The sequence below is a fragment of the Athene noctua genome, chromosome 39, assembly GCF_965140245.1.
Source record: "Athene noctua chromosome 39, bAthNoc1.hap1.1, whole genome shotgun sequence".
NCBI lineage: Eukaryota > Metazoa > Chordata > Aves > Strigiformes > Strigidae > Athene > Athene noctua.
In genome coordinates this window covers 169,854-185,526 of record NC_134075.1, presented here as the reverse complement: position 1 = coordinate 185,526, position 15,673 = coordinate 169,854, and the positions used below count along the sequence as shown (strand labels likewise).

At 60.4% G+C, this 15,673-nt stretch overlaps 3 protein-coding genes across 3 annotated transcripts in view; 2 read left to right on the top strand and 1 right to left on the bottom strand.

Moving 5' to 3' along the window:
• LOC141973000 (5-aminolevulinate synthase, erythroid-specific, mitochondrial-like) overlaps positions 1-1,291 on the bottom strand; it is a 3,883-nt gene extending 2,592 nt beyond the window's left edge. The window contains exon 1 of the mRNA XM_074931082.1: positions 1,138-1,291. Within this exon, the coding sequence (XP_074787183.1) occupies positions 1,138-1,291 (154 nt within the window). The remainder of the gene's footprint in view (positions 1-1,137) is intronic.
• Positions 1,292-2,580: 1,289 nt separating this feature from the next.
• On the top strand, positions 2,581-6,730 carry LOC141973016 (erythroid transcription factor-like). Its single transcript, XM_074931107.1, has 3 exons — positions 2,581-2,878; positions 5,566-5,691; positions 6,331-6,730. The coding sequence occupies exons 1-3, from the start codon at positions 2,654-2,656 to the stop codon at positions 6,667-6,669; spliced, it is 690 nt and encodes a 229-aa protein (XP_074787208.1). The 5' UTR covers positions 2,581-2,653; the 3' UTR covers positions 6,670-6,730.
• A 1,426-nt stretch (positions 6,731-8,156) lies between these two features.
• Positions 8,157-15,673, top strand: part of LOC141972999 (protein deacetylase HDAC6-like) — a 7,936-nt gene continuing 419 nt past the window's right edge. The window contains exons 1-13 of the mRNA XM_074931081.1: positions 8,157-8,195; positions 8,361-8,412; positions 8,526-8,636; positions 9,358-9,440; positions 9,552-9,627; positions 9,774-9,814; positions 10,504-10,552; positions 11,916-12,010; positions 13,064-13,129; positions 13,298-13,366; positions 13,447-13,543; positions 14,163-14,228; positions 14,616-14,663. Coding sequence (XP_074787182.1) covers positions 8,410-8,412; positions 8,526-8,636; positions 9,358-9,440; positions 9,552-9,627; positions 9,774-9,814; positions 10,504-10,552; positions 11,916-12,010; positions 13,064-13,129; positions 13,298-13,366; positions 13,447-13,543; positions 14,163-14,228; positions 14,616-14,663 — 804 coding nt within the window. The 5' untranslated portion in view covers positions 8,157-8,195; positions 8,361-8,409. The remainder of the gene's footprint in view (positions 8,196-8,360; positions 8,413-8,525; positions 8,637-9,357; positions 9,441-9,551; positions 9,628-9,773; positions 9,815-10,503; positions 10,553-11,915; positions 12,011-13,063; positions 13,130-13,297; positions 13,367-13,446; positions 13,544-14,162; positions 14,229-14,615; positions 14,664-15,673) is intronic.

Below are 15,673 nucleotides of genomic sequence, written 5' to 3'. Positions count from 1 at the left end.
GGAGGGACTGGGGTCATACTGGGAAGGACTGGGATGGACTGGGAGGGACTGGGGTCATACTGGGAGGGACTGGGGTCATACTGGGAAGGACTGGGATGGACTGGGAGGGACTGGGGCCATACTGAGAGGGACTGGGGTCATACTGGGAAGGACTGGGATGGACTGGGAGGGACTGGGGTCATACTGGGAGGGACTGGGGTCATACTGGGATGGACTGGGAGGGACTGGGGCCATACTGAGAGGGACTGGGGTCATACTGGGAAGGACTGGGATGGACTGGGAGGGACTGGGGTCATACTGGGAGGGACTGGGGTCATACTGGGAAGGACTGGGATGGACTGGGAGGGACTGGGGTCATACTGGGAAGGACTGGGATGGACTGGGAGGGACTGGGGTCATACTGGGAGGGACTGGGAAGGACTGGGGTCATACTGGGATGAACTGGGAGGGACTGGGGTCATACTGGGATGGACTGGGATAGACTGGGAGGGACTGGGGTCATACTGGGAGGGACTGGGGTCATACTGGGATGAACTGGGAGGGACTGGGGTCATACTGGGAGGGACTGGGAAGGACTGGGGTCATACTGGGATGAACTGGGAGGGACTGGGGTCATACTGGGATGGACTGGGATAGACTGGGAGGGACTGGGGTCATACTGGGATGGACTGGGACAGACTGGGGTCATACTGGGAGGGACTGGAGTCATACTGGGAGGGACTGGGATGGACTGGGGTCATACTGGGATGGACTGGGGTCATACTGGGATGGACTGGGACAGACTGGGGTCATACTGGGATGGACTGGGAGGGACTGGCATGGGCTGGGATCATACTGGGGTCATACTGGGAGGGACTGGGGTCATACTGGGATGGACTGGGAGGGACTGGGATGGGATGGGGTCATACTGGGGTCAGACAGGGAGGGACTGGGGTCATACTGGGATCATACTGGGACAGACTGGGGTCATACTGGGAGGGACTGGGGTGGGGGGGGCATACTGGGGTGTACTGGGGCATACTGGGGTCATACTGTGATGGACTGGTGTGTACTGGGGTCATACTGGTGTGTACTGGTGCATGCTGGGGTCATACTGGCCTGCACTGGTGCATACCGAGGGCTTGTACTGGTCTGTACTGGTGCGTACTGGGACACATACTGGACTGTACTGGTTCATACTGGTTTGTACTGATTGATACTGGGCCCCTTTTACTGGTTTATACTGGTTTATACTGGGTGGAGGTGCAGAAGCAGCTGAGCTGGGGGTGGGCAGTGGCTTGTACTGGTCCATACTGGTTTGTACTGGTCCATACTGGTCAGTACTGGTTGTTGGTACTGGCTTAATATCGATCTGTACTGGTTTATACTGGGATGTACTGGGCAGAGGTGTAGGCCTGGGGGTGCGCACTGGGTTGCCCAGTGCCTCGCGCTACCCCGTATTGGTTTATACTGGTTTATACTGGTTTATACTGGTTTATACTGGTTTATACTGGTTTACACTGGTCTATAGTTCTTCTATACTGGTGTATGTTGAGCTATACTGGTTTATACTGGTTGATACTGGGCAGAGCGTAGAGGCCGTGAGGGCATGTTGGGATGCTCATTATACTGGTCTGTAGTGGTGTATACTGGTTTATACTGGTTTGGGCTGTTTCATAGTGGTTTATACTGGTTTATACTGGTTTACATTGTTCCAGAGACATCTGTACTGGTTTATACTGGGGGATACTGGGGGGAGTGGCTGAACGGGGGGTGCGTGCTGGGGTACGGGGGGGTGTGCCGCATTATAGTGGCTCTGTACTGGTGTATACTGGTGTATACTGGTTTGTACTGGTTTATATTGGTCAAAAGTGGTTTATACTGGTCCAAACTGGTTCACATCGATTGATACTGGGTAGAGTGGGTGAACGGGGGGTGTACGGTGGTGTTTGTGTTGCCTTATAGTGGATCTGTACTGGTTTATACTGGTCTGTACTGGTTTATGCTGGTGTATATTGGTTTGTACTGGTTTATACTGGTTGAAAGTGATTTATACTGGTCCAAACTGGTTCACATTGATTGAGACTGGGTAGAGTGGCTGAACTGGGGGTGTATAGTGGGGTGTGTGTTGCCTTGTATCAGGTTTGTACTGGTTTATACTGGTTTGTACTGGTCTATACCGGTTTGTACTGGTTCGTACTGGTTTATACTGGTTAAAAGTGATTTATACTGGTCCAAACTGGTTCACATTGATTGAGACTGGGTAGAGTGGGTGAATGGGGGGTGCGTGGTGGGATGTGTGTTGCCTTGTAGCAGGTTTGTACTGGTTTATACTGGTTTGTACTGGTCTATACTGGTTTGTACTGGTTCATACTGGTTTATACTGGTTAAAAGTGATTTATAGTGGTCCAAACTGGTTCACATTGATTGAGACTGGGTAGAGTGGGTGAATGGGGGGTGCGTGGTGGGATGTGTGTTGCGTTTTAGCAGGTTTGTACTGGTGTTTGTACTTGTGTTTATACTGGTCTACTGGTCTACACTATGGGTTGTATGGTTTTATACTGGTTTATACTGGTTGAAAGTGATTTATACTGGTCCACATTGGTTTATACTGGTCCACATTGACCGATACTGGGTAGAGTGGGTGGACGGGGGGGGTACATGCTGGTGTGTCATGCCTTATAGCGGGTCTATACTGGTTTATACTGGTCCATACTGGTTTATACTGGTTTGTACTGGTCTGTGCTGGGCAGAGGCGCGGGAGTGCGTGAACTGCGGGGCGACGGCGACGCCGCTGTGGCGCCGGGACGGGACGGGCCATTACCTGTGCAACGCCTGCGGGCTCTACCACCGCCTCAACGGGCACAACCGGCCCCTCATCCGCCCCAAGAAGCGTCTGGTGAGCCCCAAAACCCACCCCAAAACCCCCAAATACCCCCAAATACCCAAATACCCCCAAATACCCCCAAATACCCCCAAATACCCCAAAGTACCCCCAAATACCCCCAAATACCCCAAATACCCCCCAATACCCCAAATACCCCAAATACCCCCAAATACCCCAAATACCCCCAAATACCCCCAATACCCCCAAATACCCCAAATACCACAAATACCCAAATACCCCTCCAATTACCCCAATACCCCAAAGTACCCCCAAATACCCCAAATACCCCCAATACCCCAAAGTACCCCCAAAGTACACCCAAATACCCCCAAATACCCCAAATACCCCCAAATACCCCAAAGTACCCCAAAGTACCCCAAAATACCCCAAAATATCCCAAAGTACCCCCAAAGTACCCCCAAATACCCCCAAATACCCCAAATACCCCCAAATACCCCAAAATACCCCAAAGTACCCCAAATACACCAAATACCCCCTAATACCCCAAATACCCCCAAATACCCCCAAATACCCCAAAGTACCCCAAAGTACCCCCAAATACCCCCAAATACCCCCAAATACCCCAAAGTACCCCCAAATACCCCCAAAATGCCCCAAAGTATCCCTAAATCCCCAAAATACCCCAAATACCCCCAAAGTACCCCCAAATACCCCAAATGCCCCCAAAATACCCCCCAAATGCCCCCAAAATAACCCCCAAATACCCCAAATATCCCAGAAATACCCCCAAAATACCCTAAAGTACCCCCAAATACCCCCAAAACCCCAAAATACCCCCCAAATGCCCCAAAATACCCCCCAAATACCCCAAATACCCCCAAATACCCCAAAATACCCCCAAATAACCCCAAAATACCACCGAATACCCCCCAAATCCCCCAAATACCCCAAAATACCCCAAATACCCCAAATACCCCCCAAATACCCCAAAGTAACTCCCAATACCCCAAAATCCCCCAAAGTAACCCAAAATGCCCCAAAATACCGCAAAATACCCCCAAATCACCCAAAGTAACACCAAAATACCCCAAAATCACCCAAAGTAACCCCCAAACCCCCAAAATACCCCAGAACCCCCCAAATACCCCAAACCCCCCTAAACCAGCCCCAAACACCCCAAAAAAACCCAAACACACCCTGAAACACCCAAAACACCCCCAAAACCCCTAAAACACCCCCAAGCACCCCAAAATCCCCCCCAACCCCCCCCACCATCTCAGAACACCCCAAAAAACCCCAAACACACCCCAAAACCCCAGAAACACCCCAAAACACCCCAAAACACCCCCAAACCCCTCCCAGTCCCCCCCAAACCCCTCCCAGTCCCCCCAAACCCCTCCCAGTCCCCCCTAAACCCCTCCCAGTCACCCCCAAACCCCTCCCAGTCCTCCCAAAACCCGCCCAGTCCCCCCAAACCCCTCCCAGTCCCCCCTAAACCCCTCCCAGTCCCCCCAAACCCCACCCAGTCCCCCCAAACCCCGCCCAGTCCCCCCAAAACCCCTCCCAGTCCCCCCCAAACCCCTCCCAGTCCCCCCAAACCCCACCCAGTCCCCCCAACCCCGCCCAGTCCCCCCAAAACCCCACCCAGTCCCCCCAAAACCCCTCCCAGTCCCCCCCAAACCCCGCCCAGTCCCCCCAAACCCCTCCCAGTCCCCCCAAACCCCACCCAGTCCCCCCAAACCCCGCCCATTCCCCCCAAACCCCTCCCAGTCCCCCCTAAACCCCTCCCAGTCCCCCCCAACCCCTCCCAGTCCTCCCAAAACCCCTCCCAGTCACCCCTAAACCCCGCCCAGTCCCCCCAAACCCCTCCCAGTCCCCCAACCCCTCCCAGTCCCCCTAAAACCCCTCCCAGTCCCCCCAAACCCCGCCCAGTCACCCCTAAACCCCGCCCATTCCCCCCCAAACCCCTCCCAGTCCCCCCCAAACCCCTCCCATTCCCCCCCAAACCCCTCCCAGTCCCCCCCAAACCCCTCCCAGTCCCCCCTAAACCCCTCCCAGTCCCCCCAAACCCCTCCCAGTCACCCCAAACCCCACCCAGTCACCCCCAAACCCTCCCAGTCCCCCCCAAACCCCTCCCAGTCCCCCCAAACCCCCCCCAGTCACCCCTAAACCCCGCCCATTCCCCCCAAACCCCTCCCATTCCCCCCCAAACCCCTCCCAGTCCCCCCCAAACCCCTCCCATTCCCCCCCAAACCCCTCCCAGTCCCCCCCAAACCCCTCCCAGTCCCCCTAAACCTCTCCCAGTCCCCCCAAAACCCCTCCCAGTCCCCCCAAACCCCTCCCAGTCCCCCCAAACCCCGCCCATTCCCCCCCAAACCCCGCCCATTCCCCCCAAACCCCGCCCATTCCCCCCCAAACCCTGCCCATTCCCCCCCAAACCCCGCCCATTCCCCCCCAAACCCTGCCCATTCCCCCCCAAACCCTGCCCAGTCACCCCCAAACCCCTCCCATTCCCCCCCAAAACCCCCAGTCCCCCCTAAACCCCTCCCAGTCCCCCCAAACCCCTCCCATTCCCCCCCAAACCCCGCCCATTCCCCCCAAACCCCGCCCATTCCCCCCCAAACCCCTCCCAGTCCCCCCCAAACCCCTCCCAGTCCCCCCAAACCCCCCCCAGTCCCCCCAAACCCCTCTGAGCCCCCCCAAATTTTTCCCCCGTGCCCCCCCTCCCCTCCCTGAAGCTGGTGAGCAAGCGCGCCGGCACCGTCTGCAGCAACTGCCAGACCAGCACCACCACGCTCTGGCGCCGCAGCCCCCGCGGGGACCCCGTCTGCAACGCCTGCGGCCTCTACTACAAACTGCACCAGGTGGGGGGACCCCCAAAACCCCCCCGCGACACCCCAAAACCCCCCGGGACCCCCCAAAACCTCCCGCATGCCTGCGTGTGTGTGTGTGTGTGTGTCCCCCGCACCCCTAAACCCTTCGTGGGAGGCTTTGCCCAGGTTTAACCTCGCAAACGGGGGATTTGGGGGGGTCTCTGGGGGGTGTGGGGTCACCTGGGGGGTCCCCGAATTTTTTGGGGGGGTCCCCTAAATCCTGGGGGGGTCCCCAAAGGCTTGAGTCTCCCCGGAAAATTCTGGATCCTTCCGCAGTGGGGATTTTTGGGGGGTTATGGGGGGGTCTCTGGGGGTTAAGGGGGGGGTGTGTGGGGGCACCCGGGGGGGGGGGGTCCCCAAATTTTTGGGGGGGTCCCCAAACTCCTGGAGGGGTCCCCAAAATCATGGGGTCCCCCAAAGTCCTGGGTCTCCCCCCCAAAATCCTGGATCCTTCCACCATGGGGGGTTTTGGGGAAGGGACGGGGCGGGGAGGGAGGGGGTGAGAATTTTGGGGCGATTTCAGCGCTGATTGGGGTCGGGGGGCTCCAGGGGGTCCCCCTAAAATTTCTGTGTCCCCCAAAATAATATTTTTGCGTGTGTGTGTGTGTGTCCCCCCCCACAACCCCGCAGGTGAACCGTCCCCTGACCATGCGCAAAGACGGGATCCAAACCCGCAACCGCAAAGTCTCGTCCAAAGGAAAAAAACGACGTCAAGGGGGGGGGCCCGGAACCGTCGGGGGGGTCACGGGGGGGGACACAATTGTGGGGGGCCCCCCCTTACCCCCCCAAATCCCCCCACAACCCCCCCACGAAGATCCGGCTGCTCTTTACACCCTCGGACCCCTCGTTCTTTCCGGACACCTTTTACCATTTTCAACCACTGGAAATTTTTTGGGGGGGTCCGGGGGGGGTTACGTTACCCCCACAACTCCTGTGGGGGCCCCCCCGGGTCTCAGCACCCAGATTTAAATTTTTTGGGGGGGCCCCCCCTGCCCCCCCTTCCCTCTCCCCCCAAATACATTTTGGTATCGGAAACAGAATCGGGCTCAAGCGTTGTTATTTGGGGGGGGGGGATTCTGGGGGCTCGGGGGGGGGGGTTACACGCCCTTGGGGGGGGTGAAACACCCCCAAAATGCTGATATGGAACGGTCTGGCCCCGCCCTCCCACGTGTTATCACGTGTTATCACATGTTATCCCGTGTTCTGGACCACAGGGCCCGGGGTCTGATTCTGGCCCGGGCTGCCTACCCCCCCCCATTTCCCTCCACGTCCCCATGCCCATGTCCGAGGCTCCGTGTTATCCCATGTTGATGCGTGTTATCCCATATTGACACGTGTTATCCCATGTTGACACATGTTACGCCACGTTCTGGCTCACGGAATCTTCTCTGGGGCTCATACACGGGTGCTCTGACCCCCCCCCGTATCCCTCCACATCCCCGTATCTATGTCCGAGGCTTCGTGTTATCCCGTGTTGGCACGTGTTATCCCCTGTTGGCCCATGTTACTGCATGTTATCCCGTGTCTGGCCCACAAAATCTTCTCTGCAGCTCATAGCCGGGCTGCCCGACCCCCCGTATCCCTCCATGTCCCCATATCTGTGTTCGAGGCTCCGTGTTATGTTGATGCGTGTTATCTCATACTGACACGTGTTATTCCCATGTCAATACGTGTTACCCCACGTTTACCCGTGTTACCCCACGTTGACCCGTGTTACCCCACGGGAGAGCTCCAAGAGGGCGGCGCCCGTCCAGTGCACACCCAAGATGGCGACGCCCTTCCGGTACACACCCAAGATGGCGACGCCCTTCCGCTACACACCCAAGATGGCGACGCCCATCCTCTACACACCCAAGATGGCGGCGCCCAACCGCTACACACACAATATGGCGACGGCCATCCGCTACACACCCAAGATGGCGACGCCCATCCGCTACACACCGAAGACGGCGACGCCCTTCCGCTACACACCCAAGATGGCGACGCCCATCCGCTACACACCGAAGACGGCGACGCCCTTCCGCTACACACCCAAGATGGCGACGCCCATCCGCTACACACCGAAGACGGCGACGCCCTTCCGCTACACACCCAAGATGGCGACGCCCATCCGCTACACACCGAAGACGGCGACGCCCTTCCGCTACACACCCAAGATGGCGACGCCCATCCTCTACACACCCAAGATGGCGACGCCCTTCCGCTACACACCCAAGATGGCGACGCCCATCCTCTACACACCCAAGATGGCGACGCCCTTCCGCTACACACCCAAGATGGCGACGCCCATCCTCTACACACCCAAGATGGCGTCGCCCATCCGCTACACACACAATATGGCGACGCCCATCCGCTACATACCCAAGATGGCGGCGCCCAGCGCGGCGCCGACTCTAACCCCGCCTCTCACCCGTCCGTGCGTGCGTCGCCACGCCCTCCCCGTTCCTCTGACGTCATCTCCGCGCGCCCGGCGCCAGCCTCGCGCGGGGCTGCAGGTGAGCGCGATCGGTCCCGGCTCCCCCCGGAGCCCCCGAACCGCCTCCCCCGGCTCCATGGGGCCCCCCCAGGCCCATGGAGCCCCCCCCGTGCCCCCTTTTTCCCCTTTTTTTCCCCCAAATTTCCCTCGATTCTCCCTTTAACCCGTTGCACCCCCCCTTCAGGCCCCCCCCCTTTTCCCCGCGCGGCGCTACAGCCCCTCCCCCGGCTGCCATGGTGAGAAGGGGCGGGGCTAGAAGGGGGGGAGTGGGAGGGGTTTAAGCGGGTGGGCGTGGTTTTTTGTGAAGGGGAAAAAAATAATGGGCGGGGTTAAACGTGGCTCCGCCCAGGGGCGGGCGGGGCGCCGCGCCCCCCCCCAGCGGGGGGGGCTCCCGGAGGCCAAACGCCGAGGGCGGGCCCGGAGCCGCAGGGAGGGGCTGGAGGCGGAGCTACAGCGGCTGGTAGGCGGGGCTTAACCTGGGCGGGGGGGGGCACCCCAAAATTTGGGTCCCTTGGGAGATGGGGGGGGGTATTGGGGTGTGGGGGGGGGACACACACCCCAAATTTTGGGTCCCCCAGGGGGTGGGGGGGGTCCCCTTGGGGGGGGCGGGGGGTTTTTGGGGTGAAGGGGGGGCGACACCCCAAAATCTGGGTCCCCCAGGGTGTGGGGGGGGCTCTTTTGGGGGTGGGGGGGGCGACACCCCAAAATCTGGGTTCCCCCAGGGGGTGGGGGGGGCTCTTTTGGGGGTGGGGGGGGCGACACCCCAAAATCTGGGTCCCCCAGGGTGTGGGGGGGGCTCTTTTGGGGGTGGGGGGGGTGACACCCCAAAATCTGGGTCCCCCAGGGGGTGGGGGGGCTCTTTTGGGGGTGGGGGGGGCGACACCCCAAAATTTGGGTCCCTCAGGGTGCGAGGGGGGGTCGTTTGGCTGGAGTGGGGGGGTTGGGGGGGGGCACCCCCAAGTCTGGGTCCTTTGGGGGGGGGGAACACCCCAAAATCTGAGTCCCCCCTGGGTTGGGGGTGGGGGGGGGGCTTATTTTTGGGGGGGGTGGTTACCCCCATTTCTGCATCACTTGCGCGATGGGTGGGGCAGAGGGGTGCGGGGCACCCTTAGGGGGATTGTGGTAAATTTGGGGGGGGGGGGGGCACCCCAATATTTGGGGGGTGTGTCCCCCCCCCTCAGGATCTCGGGGCGGAGGCGGCGGCGCCCACCGGGACGGGGCTGGTTTACGACGAGCGATTCGCCGCCGGGTCTGGGGATGAGAGGTACCCCCAAATCCCCCCAAAAAACGGGGCGGGGGGGGTACCCCCGACCCCGACACCCCCCCCAGGATATTGGGGTGCCCCCCTACACCCCAAAATTTCCCCCCCCCGCAGCCCCCCCGGGCCGTTATCGGCCGCTTGGGCCACGCTGGAGGAGTTGGGGTTGGCGCAGCGCTGCGTCCGCGTTGAGGTGAGCGTATGTGTCCCCCCCCACTTAAAATATGGCCCCCCCAAAAAAAATTTAGGGTCCCCCCCAACGCCAGGGGCCCCCCCAAACCCTAAGGACCCCCCAAAACACCTGGCTGCCCCCCCCAATTTTTTTTATCTCGTTCTCAGTGTCGTCCCGCTACCGACGAGGAGCTGCTGCTGCTGCAGAGGTGGGTTTTGGGGGGGGGGGGGGGAGATTTTGGGGGGCTTTTAGGGGTCCGGGGGGGGCATTTTGGGGGGGGTCGGGGGAGATTTGGGGTGTCTCTGGGTCCTTTTGGGGGCGCTGTGGGGTGGTTGGGGGGGGGGAGATATAAGGAGGGATGGCAGGGGGGGGCAGTTTGGGGGGTCGGGGGAGATTTGGGGGGTCTCGAAGGGGTTTGGGGGGGCCCTGAAGAGTTTGGGGGGGGTCCCTGAGGGATTTTGGGGTCCCTGAGGGGTTTGGGGGGGCCCTGGGGGTGTGGGGGGGTCCCCAAAGAGCTTGGGGGGGTCCCTGAGGGATTTTTGGGGTCCCTGAGGGGTTTGGGGGGGGCCCTGAGGGTGTGGGGGGGTCCCCAAAGAGCTTGGGGGGGTCCCTGAGGGATTTTTGGGGTCCCTGAGGGGTTTGGGGGGCCCTGGGGGTGTGGGGGGGTCCCCAAAGAGCTTGGGGGGGTCCCTGAGGGATTTTTGGGGTCCCTGAGGGGTTTGGGGGGGGCCCTGAGGGTGTGGGGGGGTCCCCAAAGAGCTTGGGGGGGTCCCTGAGGGATTTTTGGGGTCCCTGGAGGGTTTGGGGGGGCCCTGGGGGTGTGGGGGGGTCCCCAAAGAGCTTGGGGGTGTCCCTGAGGGATTTTGGGGGTCCCTGAGTGATTTTTGGGGTCCCCAGCCCCCCCTTGCTGACCCAGACGGAGCTGCAGCCGCCCCAACCCCCCCCGGTAAGAAATATCGGGGTGTCCCCCAGGAAAAAGGGGAGGGGGGGGGGGATCCCCGGGAGAGGATTTTTGGGGCCCCCCCAGACATCTGGTTCCCCCCGTGAAGGTTTTGGGGTCCCTGGGAGGGGTTTGGGCCCCCCCTGAGGGTTTTGGGGGTTCTGGGGAAGTTTTGGGGTTCCCTGGGGGGGTTTTGGGGTCCCCCGATGGTTTTGGGGTGTCCTGGGGGGGGTATTGAGGTGTCCCAGGGTCATTTTGGGGTCCCAGGGGGAATTTGGGGTGTCCCGGGGGGTTTTGGGGTCCCCCGGGTGTATTTGCCCCCCCCGATGATTTTGGGGTCCCCCGGGTGGCTTTGCCCCCTCCTGATGATTTCGGGGTGTCCTGGTGGGGTTTTTGGGGTCCCCCGGGTGTATTTGCCCCCCCCATTGATTTTGGGGTGTCCTGGTGGGGTTTTTGGGGTCCCTGGGTGGATTTGCCCCCCCCCGATGATTTCGGGGTGTCCTGGTGGGATTTTTGGGGTCCCCCGGGTGTATTTGCCCCCCCCCGATGATTTCGGGGTGTCCTGGTGGGGTTTTTGGGGTCCCCCGGGTCTATTTGCCCCCCCCGATGATTTCGGGGTGTCCTGGTGGGATTTTTGGGGTCCCCCGGGTGTATTTGCCCCCCCCGATGATTTCGGGGTGTCCTGGTGGGATTTTTGGGGTCCCCCGGCTGTATTTGCCCCCCCCGATGATTTCGGGGTGTCCTGGTGGGATTTTTGGGGTCCCCTGGGTGTATTTCCCCCCCCCCGATGATTTTGGGGTCCCCCGGGTATATTTGACCCCCCCCGATGATTTCGGGGTGTCCTGGTGGGATTTTTTGGGGTCCCCCGGGTGTATTTGCCCCCCCCGATGATTTCGGGGTGTCCTGGTGGGATTTTTGGGGTCCCCCGGGTGTATTTGCCCCCCCCGATGATTTCGGGGTGTCCTGGTGGGATTTTTGGGGTCCCCCGGCTGTATTTGCCCCCCCCGATGATTTCGGGGTGTCCTGGTGGGATTTTTGGGGTCCCCTGGGTGTATTTGCCCCCCCCCCGATGATTTTGGGGTCCCCCGGGTATATTTGACCCCCCCCGATGATTTCGGGGTGTCCTGGTGGGGTTTTTGGGGTCCCCCGGGTGTATTTGCCCCCCCCGATGATTTTGGGGTCCCCCGGGTGTATTTGCCCCCCCCGATGATTTCGGGGTGTCCTGGTGGGATTTTTGGGGTCCCCCGGCTGTATTTGCCCCCCCCGATGATTTCGGGGTGTTCTGGTGGGATTTTTGGGGTCCCCCGGGTGGCTTTGCCCCCCCCCCGTTGATTTCGGGGTGCCGGGGGGTTTTGGGGTGCCCCCGCAGGCCGCGGGGGGGTCCCGCCTGGCGCTGGGGTCGCTGCTGGAGCTGCTGGCGAAGGTGCTGAGCGGGGACCTGCGCAACGGGCTGGCGCTGCTGCGGTACGGCCCGGCGCCCTATAGAATCCATACGGGCCCCCCCACCCGCGCGGGGACCCCCCCGGATGGGTGACGGGGACCCCCTATAGGGACACGGTCCCAGAGGGACCCCACCCCCGGACCCTATAGATCTGCCCCCCCCCCCAGGGGCGCAGCGGCACCCTGCAGGGGGACGTATGGATCCTATAGGCGCCCGTTTCCATGGGATGAAAAATTTATGGGGGCTGGCGGGGGGGCTGCAGAATTTTCCGGGTGCTATAGGGGCTCTGAGGGTCCTATAGGAGATGGGGGGGTGCTATAGGGGCCCTGAGGGTCCTATGGGAGATGGGGGGCGCCCTATGGGTGCTATAGGGGCCCTGAGAGCCATATAGGGGATGGGGGGGGCCCTGTGGGTGCTATAGGGGATCTGAGGGTCCTATAGGTGATGGGGGGGTGCTATAGGGGTCCTGAGGGTCCTATGGGAGATGGGGGGGGCCCTGTGGGTGCTATAGGGGCCCTGAGAGCCATATAGGGGATGGGGGGGTCCTGTGGGTGCTATAGGGGCTCTGAGGGTCCTATAGGTAATGGGGGGGGGGTGCTATAGGTGTCTTGAGGGGTCTATAGGTGATGGGGGCATTCTATAGGGGCCCTGAGAGTCCTGTAGGAGATGGGGGGGGCACTGTGGGTGCTGTAGGGACTCTAAGGGTCCTATAGGTGATGGGGGGTGCTATAGGTGATGGGGGGTGCTATAGGTGATGGGGGGGTGCTATAGGGGCCCTGAGGGTCCTATAGGAGATGGGGGGGGCCCTGTGGGTGCTATAGGGTCTCAGGGTGGTGGAAGGGGGGTGCTATAGGGCCCCTATAAAAACCACCACGGGTGTCTATAGGTGCCCCCCCCCCCCCCCATTCCATAGGGGCCGCAGGGTTCCGGGGTCGCTCTCGGGCCTGAGGGCTCTATAGAATATTTGGGGGGGCCGTAGGGGGGGGTGTGTGTGTAATGGGACACCCTAAGGCCCCCCCCCAAACCCCGGGGGGGCTCTATAGGGTGTCTATAGGTGACTCGGTGTCCCCCTATAGCCCCCCCGAGCCAGAAGCCGTCGCCGCCGTCGCCCGGGCAGCCCAGCGACATTTTGGGGTGCAGCGGTAAGAAATTGGGGGGGGGGGGGGGGAGATCACCCTATTTTTTTCGGGGGGTGGGGGCACCCCCGGGGTCTTTTTTTTGGGTTTTTTTTTGGTTTTTTTTTTAATTTTTTTTAAGAATATTTGGGGTGTCGTGTCCCCCCCCCGAAAAAAAAATAAAAAAATTTGCAGCATCCTCGTCGTCGATTGGTGCCTCCAGCCCGGCCGGGCCGTCACCGGTTTCTTCCGGGAGGATCCCAGGTGTGTACTGGGATATACTGGGATGTACTGGGATGTACTGGGAGCGCCCCTAATCCTTTTTGTGCCCCCCCCCCCAACAGTGTTTTGTGTTTCGGGGTGCACCGGGGAGACGCGCCCCCCCCCAGCGCCGGCACCGCCCGCGGCGAGGGCTTCACCGTCGACGTGCGCTGGGAGCAGGTGGGGGGGGCTATAGGGGGGTTTGGGGGGGCCATAGGGGTGTTTGGGGGGGCTATAGGCGGGTTTGGGGGGGTATAGGGGGGTTTGGGGGGGCTATAGGGGAGTTTGGGGCTATAGGGGTGTTTTGGGGGGGCTATAGGGGGGTTTGGGGGGCTATAGGGGAGTTTGGGGGGTCTATAGGGGTGTTTGGGGGGCTATAGGGGTGTTTGGGGGGGCTATAGGCGGGTTTGGGGGGGTATAGAGGTGTTTTGGGGGGCTATAGGGGAGTTTGGGGGGGCTATAGGGGTGTTTGGGGGGCTATAGGGGTGTTTGGGGGGGCTATAGGCGGGTTTGGGGGGGTATAGAGGTGTTTTGGGGGGCTATAGGGGAGTTTGGGGGGGCTATAGGGGAGTTTGGGGGGCTATAGGGGTGTTTGGGGGGCTATAGGGGTGTTTGGGGGGGCTATAGGGGAGTTTGGGGGGCCATAGGGGTGTTTGGGGGGCTATAGGGGTGTTTGGGGGGGCTATAGGGGTGTTTGGGGGGCCATAGGGGTGTTTGGGGGGGCATAGGGGTGTTTGGGGGGGCTATAGGGGAGTTTGGGGGGGCTATAGGGTCTGAGGTGACACGACGCCCCCTATAGCCCGGCACGACGGACGGCGACTACGCGGCGGCCTTCTTCCACCTCCTCCTCCCCATCGCCTTCGAGGTTTGGGGGGGGCCCTGAGGGGTCGGGGGGGGTCTTGGGGTCCCTGGGGGGGTTTTGGGGGGATTCTGGGGGATTTTGGGGTTCCCTGGGGGGTATTTTTTGGGGGGATTCTGGGGCATTTTGGGGTCCCTGGGGGGTATTTTTTGGGGGGATTCTGGGGGGATTTTGGGGTTCCCTGGGGGGTATTTTTTGGGGTGATTCTGGGGGATTTTGGGGTTCCCTGGGGGGTATTTTTTGGGGGGATTCTGGGGGATTTTGGGGTTCCCTGGGGGATATTTTTTGGGGGGATTCTGGGGGATTTTGGGGTTCCCTGGGGGGTATTTTTTGGGGGGATTCTGGGGGGTTTTGGGGGTGCCGGGGGCACAGACCCCCACAACGTCTCCCCAGTTCCAGCCCCAGCTCGTCCTGGTCGCCGCCGCCTTCGGGGATCCGGAGGTAACGGGGGGCTATAGGGGCTCTATGGGTGCTATAGGGGGTGCTATAGGGGCTCTATGGGTGTTATAGGCGCTCTATGGGTGCTATAGGGGGTGCTATAGGGGCTCTATGGGTGCTATAGGAGCTGTTATAAGTGCTGTACGGGTGCTATAGGGACTCTATGGGTGCTATAGATACTCTGTGGGTGCTATAGGGGGTGCTATAGGTGTTCTATGGGTGCTATAGGACTCTGTGGGTGCTATAGGGGGTGCTATAGGTGTTCTATGGGTGCTATAGGGGCTCTGTGGGTGCTATAGGTGCTCTAGGGGGTGCTATAGGGACTCTATGGGTGCTATAGATACTCTGTGGGTGTTATAGGGGGTGCTATAGGTGTTCTATGGGTGCTATAGGGGCTCTGTGGGTGCCATAGGTGCTATAGGGGGTGTTATAGGTACTCTATGGGTGCTATAGGGGGTGCTATACGTGCTGTATGAGTGCTATAGAGGGTGTTATAGGTGCTCTGTGGGTACTATAGGTGCTCTATGGGTGCTATAGGGGGTGCTATAGGGGTTATATGGGTGCTATAGGGGTTTTATGAGTGCTATAGGGAGTGGTATCAATGCTATATGGGTGCTGTGGGGGCTTTATTGGTGTTATAGAGGGTGCTGTAGGTGCTATAGGTGCTATGTGGGTGCTATGGGGACTGTATGGATGCTACAGGTGCTATATGGGGTGATAAGGGGGTATATGGGAGCTATGGGCGCTGTATGGGGTGCTATAGGGGTTATATGGGATGTTGGGGGACTATATGGGGTGCTGTGGGGGTTATATAGCGTGCTGAGAGCGCTATGGGTGCTATAGGGGCTATAGCAGTGCTGTAGGTGCTATGTAGGTGCTATAGGAGCTATATGGGTGCTACGGGGGCTGTACGGATGCTATAGGGGCTATAGGAGGTGCTGTATGGGTGCTGTGGGGGCTATATGGGTGCTGTATGGGTGCTGTGAGGGCCCTATGGATGCTGTAGGGTCTAT

What these genes read in the sequence shown, in the direction of transcription:
- LOC141973016 (XM_074931107.1), top strand. Translation starts at nt 2,654, where the DNA reads ATGCCTTATAGCGGGTCTATACTGGTTTATACTGGTCCATACTGGTTT. An exon ending in TCCGCCCCAAGAAGCGTCTG is followed by an intron (nt 2,879 to 5,565) that starts GTGAGCCCCAAA and finishes CCCTCCCTGAAG; the next exon opens with CTGGTGAGCAAGCGCGCCGG. An exon ending in TCTACTACAAACTGCACCAG is followed by an intron (nt 5,692 to 6,330) that starts GTGGGGGGACCC and finishes ACAACCCCGCAG; the next exon opens with GTGAACCGTCCCCTGACCAT.